The sequence below is a fragment of the Drosophila kikkawai genome, chromosome 2R (assembly GCF_030179895.1).
Source record: "Drosophila kikkawai strain 14028-0561.14 chromosome 2R, DkikHiC1v2, whole genome shotgun sequence".
In the NCBI taxonomy this organism is placed as follows: Eukaryota; Metazoa; Arthropoda; class Insecta; order Diptera; family Drosophilidae; genus Drosophila; species Drosophila kikkawai.
Window position 1 is genome coordinate 19,409,336 of NC_091729.1, and position 8,667 is coordinate 19,418,002.

Here is an 8,667-nt window from a genome sequence, read left to right on the forward strand (position 1 = left end):
TATATGTAAGTTTATCAAAACCTGTTCCGGATAAATTAACCAAAATTACATCTCTGAACTGCCATCAATTCCGTCATCTCTTTTATGAAATTTCACCATGTTTCCTGGCCATAATTGGCCAGAGCCGTGCGCCTTGCTATTGACTCTAACGCCACAAGCTCGAACTCCAACGCAACGGCCCCCAAAGCGATGGCAGCTCTTGTTTGACAGAAAACTGCAGCGTTGCAGCTGGCCAGGATTCAGCAGAGCACAGAGGATCCAGTAGCCAGTTGCCAGTTGCCAATTTCCAACAGTCAGCAGTCGGCAGCCGTAAGCAGTTGGCTGTGGCGGTGGCAGGAGCCGTAACATTAGCAGTTAAAAAGCCGTCGAACAATGGGGGCATGTCAATCGCTCCGGGGCCTGTTGACTCAGGCGTTGCGGCGTTAAGTATACGCCGTGTGTACGGGCGAAGAGTATATGCACATGTATGTGTGTATGTGTGACAGCCGCCGGATGTCATATTGCAAAATTGAATTTTTCGCTGCACAGTAGTGACTGCCACAGCTGTTTGCCCCGTCATCATTGCAATGATTTTGAATTGTTGACATCGCCGCCGACGACGACGTCGAAAGCCAAGAGCTTCGATTTCAAATCTGTATGGAAGTTACGCTATCAGCTTTATTTGATGTTTAGCAATTTCCTGATTTATCCCTCATGTCATTTCCGTTTTGCATTTGTATGCGCTGACCACCGTTCGAGCACACTCCCCCTCGCCCAGCAGGACACGAATAGAAAAAAAATGCACAAATATAATAAGCATTGAAATGAAATTCTATGCTTTCTCCATCAGGATCTATGGCAACTCTGTGTGCGTGTGTGCGAGCCGCCTGTATGTTGGTCTATGTGATTACGTGTTTTTCAATGGCATTTCCTGCTTAGTCGTTGAGTTACAGGAAGGAACCCCCCCGACTTTGCCAGGGGACACACAGCCTTCGATGTTGGCTATTTTTGTGGCTTTTGTGATTTGATTTATATGTTTTTATTGCAGTTTACGTTTACATCTATGTTATTGCTGTTGTTCCTGTTGGCAAATTATTGGTTTGATTGCTTTAACGAAAACATATTCGACAGCAACCGAAAACTGGTAGTTTAGAGTTGTTGAACAAAAGTTATGGTAGTTTCAGTTAGCACAAAAGAGCTGCTGGAATAAAATGTAACAACATGGTTTCCCTTTCTATTCAAATTTGCACTTTACGTATTTACACAATTTACGGCTCATTGCAAATGCCTGGAATACGACGGGTTAATTAAAATGCGGCATCATTACAGAATCAATTGAATTTACACGCCGCAGAGCACACACACACACACATGGAACACTATGGCCTATAAAATGCCCCAACTCCCGAAGGCCCGTTTTCTTTTTATACTTTCTTTCTTTTTTTCCGGGTAGCTTTATTTTTATGCAAAACATGAACATTTAACAGAACGCTCTACGAATTTTTAATGAGCTTCTCAGCCGCAGGAAAGGAGAGTAGAGGCGCAGGATGTGTGTTCGGAGGAGGGAGGCTCTTTTTTCTGGCATTTTGCATGTTTTATGAGCCATTTTTTTTTGTCGGTGAGTCTTTTGGTGCTCAGGTAGAGCGACTCAATTTGCTGGCACCTCTTCATCCACCTGCCGCCTGTGGCCGGGCACTCGCCGCTACACGTACGGGTAATCAAATCAGTTGGTGAGGCAACTGCGTGCGTCACATAAATTTGCGCACATTTAGCAGATAATGAGCACAATTAGCAAATGGCTGCCGTGTGAGTGGGGGCTTCGATGTCCTCGCAGCAGATTGTACGCATAACTTATTCAGTTTGTTGATAAAAGCTTTCTTTGCCACTCAAAGTCCAATCATTCGCAGCAATATCTCAAGTTCTCGCCCACAAACTGGCGGGAAACAACCGCATTGCACCTAAGTAAATTATCGTGTTTCATTTGCCAAGCCATCAGTTGACCGCCACACTTTCCACTTTCGCCGGTCGGCTTCATCCTTCGCTTGGTGGCAACACTTAGTCACTTGGTTTCATGAGTAAACACATCTTATAAATTATTCAGAAACGCAAAAAAGCTATTTGCAACACTTTACCGTTAGCAATGCCACCAACACTGCCGTTAGCATACATTTTTTAGCATTTCTTCGATGTCGCTGTTGTTGGTGCTGCTGCTGTGGTTGTTCTTGCTGCTTCTGCTGCTGCTGCTGCTGCTGCTGCTGTAGCTACTGCTGCTGCTGCTGTTGTCCCCGGCAATCAGTCAAAAACTTGGGCGCAACATATGCGTGGGAGGAAGCGAGATGTCCAACTAAAAAGGAAAGGAAGCCAGGTAGCAGCAGCAAAAAAAGCATGACAAATGAAATGTTCAACTTGCGCTTAAAGCCAAACAAAAAAGAGTCCCGAAAATAGGGTCGAAAAAATGCGAGAAAGAGACTTCACTCAGAGAAAAATAGAGTAACAAATTTATAGAATTTATAGAATCAAGTCCCATACAACAGAAATTTTTTGTTGATATTGTTGGAAATCACTACAAATTCAAATAGTCAATTTTGCTGATGAACATTGGTATATTCTAGTGAAATGCTCTTTAATATTATTATTTAAAATATAATATAATTATTTAAAAATATCATCAGTTGCTCCTTCAAGCATATTTTAATGCTAGAAAAAATCAAACCAATTTGCTTATTATTTGTTCTTTAAATAATATTATTTTAAATAATTTGTTCAATAATAAAAACCCAAATTCCTGTTGACTTACGCATAAATATTTTCTTTATTAAGTTATCCCTTATTTCTCTCAGTGTTGGCAGTATATTTTGGGACTCCCGGGCAAAGTGAAGTCGAGAAGCATCGAGCTGCGTTGAGTTTCGGCTGACAAAGTGGCTCGTCTTACGGCCAGCTCCACTTCTTTAGCTCCTGGCCGAGTGAAAGGAGACCTGTCCGGCCGGATCCAGGACTCGACTTTGCTCCGGGGCTCCCTTCCTTTTTCCGTGTTGTCGCGGCGCTAAGGCTTCGTTCAAATATTTAACTTAAGTAAGCGTTTGTAATTAATTTCACGCTTAATACTGACACTTTACCACACTTTTCAACACTTTTTCGGCGCCCACGCTTTGCTCTCGCTTTTATGGCATAATAAACACGCATTTTATAATAAAGTCAAAAAAATTGACTGCATAATTTATGGGGCCAAGAGCGCAGAGCTTGCGGCAAGCATTCGCCTTCGTTCCTCCTTACTTTCCCTTGTTTTTCCTTTCCCTTCCCCTTTTTTTTTTTTGGTAATTGATGTTCTTTACCCTGCAATTAACCCCCACTCCATGACTCAGAACTCAAGATTTATGTCCTGTCGAGAGTTATGTGACGAATTTTCTGAGGGGATTCGCAATTACACGCAATTAACTGCAACAATTTCCACAATTAAAAGTTACACAGGCGAACCAATGCAATGGAGGTAAATAAAATATTACGTATACGCCACTTTAACATAACATTTACTTATTTTTTAGAGATTTTTCTTAATTAAAGAATGTAAACAATTAAAACTTCAAGTGAGAAGCTTTGCACAATACGATTATTTACAATTTTCAGAATAATTTCTGCCTTTTTGTTGCTATACAATGATTGATCATGTTTATGGCAAAAAAGTGTTGCAATTATTCCAATTTCTTTTGAATATGTCTGAAAAATGTATGAATCAAGTAAGCCAAGCTCTTGCCCTGCATTTTATTAAATCCTGCCATGTTTAATTAATTGCTGGCCAGGCAATTAGCATGCTGAAGGACTCCTTACTCCTCTCTCCCCCTCATGTGTCAGCAGCAGCAAATTGAATTTTGCTTAAAATGTAAACCGAACGAACATCTCTGGCACGGAGGAGCTACGCACATGGCTCGGCAAGTGTGTGCATATATTTGTGGATTCTGGAATTGTTTACTGTCTGGCAGGCAAAATGAAACAATTAGTGCCTGCCCGCTCTGACACTTGGCCAACTTGCTGGCTGGCTCACTGGCTGGTCCTTGCAATCTGTAAAATGCATCTTGTCCCTATCTTGGGCTCCAAGGATACAGGCCTTAAATATTTATGCAATTCATTTTTGTCTAACCTAATAAGTTGTTGCCGTTACTGGCAGTGTCGAGCAGGTTGTTTTATCTCATAATGAAATAGTAGACTGACTGACTCTATGCAAATAATACAGATATACACATGTCTCGGCCTGGCCTGACACCGAGTTGTTAACATATTCATTGAATCTGAACTGAATCAACTTGCACCCACACCAAAGGACAATGAAATATGGCTCTTATCCACGCTTAAGCGGAGATTTGTGAGCCTTCTCTAGCAAGGCTGAACTTACTTAATTTGGGAATTCTGTATAATTGGTAAGCCTATCTAGTTAGGATTCGTTTTATGCATAGGAGATGATCTACTCGATAGAAGATATTTCTAAAAACTACAGGGAACAAGTAGGTTAAGTCCCTTATATCCCTTATTTCATAATTTATTGTAAATATAACTTTAACCCCAAAACATATAAATACCCCTTAAACTGCTCTCTTGATAAACTGATAAATACTTTTGTCTTTACAAAACCCCATTTGGCTGTCACATTCCCCCACCACCAAGGTTATTGGGTCAAAGTCAGATAACGAGGCTTTGACACCTTCGCGAACAAGCAAATAGTTGCGATAAGATGAACCTCAGTCAAATTGGCAAAAAAGGCAAACATTATTGCCGAGCTGTTGACTTACCACCGATAAGTTCCAACGCTCCGCCAATATAAAGCTTCGACGCGGAAGTACTTCTCAGCCAGACAGTAAGATGATTTCATTGATACCAATTGTGGCCACGGTACTGCTTTCGCCTTGGTTTGTTAGAGCCACGCCCTTTCCCGGCGATGGCCGTATTGTGGGTGGCGAGGTGACCACCATTGAAGAGTTTCCCTACCAGGCTTCGGTGCAGCTGCATGGCCAACACATCTGCGGGGGAGCCATCATAGGGCACCACTTTGTGCTGACGGCGGCCCATTGCTTCGAGGATCCCTACAACCCCGAGGATTACACCGTCCGAGTGGCTTCCAGCGAGCATGCAAGTGGCGGCCACCTACTCAGCCTGCGGCAGGTGATCACCCACGGCGGCTATAATCCGCAGAGCCACGACAATGACCTGGCGCTGCTCATCCTGAATGCCAGGCTCAATTTCACTGAACACCTGCAGCCGGTGCCGCTGGCCACAGAGATGGAGCCACCGACTCCGGCCACCCGGCTTCTGGTCAGCGGCTGGGGCTTCCAGGGGGAGGAGGGCGGGGACAACGAGGTGTCGGGCGTGTCCCCTCAACTGCGTTTCGTCGAGGTGGACCTGGTGGAGGCACAGCAATGCCGGCATGCCTACCGTCGGGTGCTACCCATAACCCAGCGGATGATCTGCGCTGCGCGTCCCGGCCATGACAGTTGCCAGGGAGATTCCGGCGGACCGCTGGTGGGATATCCATTGGAAGAAGGAGAGGAAGCCACAGGAGAAGGAGCAGGAGGTCGAGGCAAGCTGTATGGTATTGTGTCCTGGGGCCTGGGCTGCGCCAATCCCAATTATCCGGGCGTTTACACAAATGTAGGAGCCTTTCGCAATTGGATCAATGCACATATTGGCGCCTGGGGTTGGAGTGGTCTCCTGGAGGGATGGAGCGGCCTGCAGTAACTTATATTACAAGTGTATATAGTACTTTAAATCGAATTCAGACATAAAATATTATATAATATAAAGAAGACTATGACTTTTGTTTCCAAAGTCTTGAAAAATTGTTAAGGAAAGAAATCCCACAAAAAAATTGAGAAATTAAAATGGCGGAAGCACCAGATTACGAAGATCTCCGAGCCTTTGAGCGACGTCTCACTGAAGTGGTTTCCTCGTATAACCTTTTGACTTTGCGCTGGCGCATTATCCTAACTGTTTTAAGCAACTTGACGATCATTGGCGTCTATTCCTGGCTCGAGGATCCACGCACCAGTGTCGTCCCGCTTAGCCAGTCCCTCAAGAGCCATCCTATATTCAGCGTGGCTGCTTTTTTGATCACATTTTTGTTATTTTTGGGAAAACAGAAACTAGTGTTTGCCGGAAAAGTGATGGCTCATCGAACAAATGGGGTGCTAAAAATTTTCAATATGGAATGCGACGACAAAGGAAAGCTAAAATAAGGTAGGAATACATAAGAGTTATAAGAACATAAAAAATAACTATTTTCTTTACAGAGTCAGCCAATTCAACTATTATGTTCCCAAATAGGAATATTGTTGTAGAAGTAGAAAACTTTAAAATGTAAGCCTAAAAAATAAAGTTTTTATTCCCTGCTATTTATGCATTGAATATGTTCTAGTTAAGTTGTGCGGTTTGCCATCGTGATGTTTATTTTGGGCTAAGTGCATAAGTTACCTGCTGCCGACCACATCTCCCCGGCCTGACTTTTCTTGCTGTGATTTCATTTGAATAAATCAATTGCCACATGCACATTTGTTGCCACACCGCAACCACAGAGCCGACCAGACCTGACCAAAACAGTCGGTCGGGCAGTCAGTCAGTCAGTCCGTTGGTCGCAGAGTCATTTTGTCAGTTTGCTGCTGCGGTTTTCACACTTTTTTCTGTTGGCACCCCTCGACACTGCCACTGCTCTTGGTTATCTTTTGGTGTTATTTCAATTTCTGTTTTTCTTGGATGCTGGCCCAAAGCCCACTGGAGCAGGAGTTAGAGTCAACGAACCGCCTCCATAAGCCTTTTTGCGTGGCCCACGAAATTGGATTGGCTGTCGATGCTGATTTAGGCATAATCTTGATATTTGGCTAATCGGCACACAGTCGGCCAATAAATTGGAGCGGCTTAAAAATTCCGGCAAATTGGAAAGGGCCTACTCAGGGGCCGCGGGGCCATAAATAAGCATGACTGTCAGAAAGTAAAAGGCGATGGAAGTTGGGCAGTCGGCTAAGTGAAAGTCCTGTCCCGATATTTCTCGCATATTTATTTATGTCCCTTTCAACAACGAATATTTATTTCGGGTGGGCGATACCCGGATCGGCATTTACGGCCAACTTTACGCCGCACGCACCTTAGTGTGGAAATTTTTGCAATCTTTGAACTGTCACAAACACGAAACTTGACATTTGATACAAGATACTCGTACATATTTGGGGTTTTTTTGCTTTGCCTTTATTCAAATTCAAATTCAACAACGGGTCTTGGCGCCTCCTTTGGGATGACAGGCAGGCTGGGGTTTGGTTTTCCAAGGAGCATCGGTGGTTTGAACTATATTCTTTAAAAGAACCTGGGTATAACTTTAAGGATTTAATCGATGGCTTTTTAAAAGTTATATCTGTTAGAGAATATGAAGAATATATTAATAGTAGTTTTAATTTGATAAAAATGAATCCGACTTATTAAAATACCTTAAAGGCTGGTCTGCAGGCGTGTAATATCTCAAATTATTTGCGATTAAAGCTGCAAAAAATATAACTACAAACAATAAATAAATGCTCCTTATGTCGCAACACAAGCTCCTTATATTTCTATGGCAAACATTTTATACAACTCAAAACACCTCAGTACTACCTATCAGTGCTTAAAATCACCTGAGCCAACATAATAATGGCCCTTCTCCAGCTCTGTGCATTGCTCACTAAACACGTCTCGATGTGTTTTTCGAGTTCTGTAACTCATTTGCAACTAAACTGGGTTCATTAAAGTTAATTTGAACGTGCAACATTGGCATGCCACGCAGCGAGGGTTGGGGGGCAAAAATCGGAAAGTGGAAAGTGGAAAGCGGAAAGCCGGGACATGGAAAATGGGGTAGATGAAGGTGAGTCGGTCGGATCTGAGGTCTCTGGCCTCCTCTGGCACGTGGCTTAGCGTCTATAAGTTTGACATTTGCGCAACGCAAAATGACAACTGCAAACCCAAGTCCTGGCAGAGTTGCAAAATGAAAAAGTTGCCAACACTCTGCTGACATTTGCATTTGTCAGCAATGAGCGGGTGGTGGAGGGTGGAGAGTAGAGAAAAACCTTTCAAATTAGGACCAACTCCTGGAGTTCTTGTCGCACGTCCAGGCCAGGTAAAAGAAATATGCAAATAATTAGCTGCGATGGCAAAAATTGTATTCGTAAAAGTTGTGAGGCAGCTCTGCAGTTCCTGTTCTGCAGTTTCCTACCACTAATCAATTTGATGTACAGCTCCTAGCTATACACACTCTCGTAGTCCCCCGGGAAAGTACGCATCTCTCCGCTGCTTGAGTAGCGAAAACAAAGACATAAAGCGAACATTAGGAGCATTTGCATTGCCAAGCGTCTTCCATCCTTTATCTCCTTGGCTGGCAGCTCTCCTCTAGACAGCTTTTGCACACACTTTTCCGCTTTTGTTATTCCGCGTATTATGTTGCCCCATTCCGCCCTCTTGTCCTTTTTTTTTTTATTCCATGCATGCCAGTTACATTTTACTTTACGCGCTTTTACCACGCACCAGAAATGGGCTAAAGAATTCTGGGTATCCCGGGGAAAATTCCATTGGCGGCGTCCTGATTGCCTGATATGCTCCTCTTGTTGGCGCCTGCTTGGTATCACAAAGAAAATGCATGCAGATGGAAAAAATTTCCATGCGTTAGGTAAGTGAAAGCCTGGCAGA

The 8,667-nt window shown here is 43.5% G+C and overlaps 1 protein-coding gene and 1 long non-coding RNA gene across 2 annotated transcripts; both read left to right on the forward strand.

Annotated features, from left to right (window-relative positions):
- The first annotated feature begins 4,496 nt into the window (after positions 1-4,496).
- Positions 4,497-5,847, forward strand: LOC108076585 (trypsin beta). Its single transcript, XM_017169497.3, has one exon. The coding sequence runs from the start codon at positions 4,831-4,833 to the stop codon at positions 5,701-5,703; it is 873 nt and encodes a 290-aa protein (XP_017024986.1). The 5' UTR covers positions 4,497-4,830; the 3' UTR covers positions 5,704-5,847.
- A 405-nt stretch (positions 5,848-6,252) lies between these two features.
- On the forward strand, positions 6,253-6,510 carry LOC138928118 (uncharacterized). Its single transcript, XR_011444582.1, has 2 exons — positions 6,253-6,321; positions 6,380-6,510. It is a non-coding gene; the product is annotated as an uncharacterized lncRNA (long non-coding RNA).
- The last annotated feature ends 2,157 nt before the right edge of the window (positions 6,511-8,667 follow it).

What these genes read in the sequence shown, in the direction of transcription:
- LOC108076585 (XM_017169497.3), top strand. Translation starts at nt 4,831, where the DNA reads ATGATTTCATTGATACCAATTGTGGCCACGGTACTGCTTTCGCCTTGG.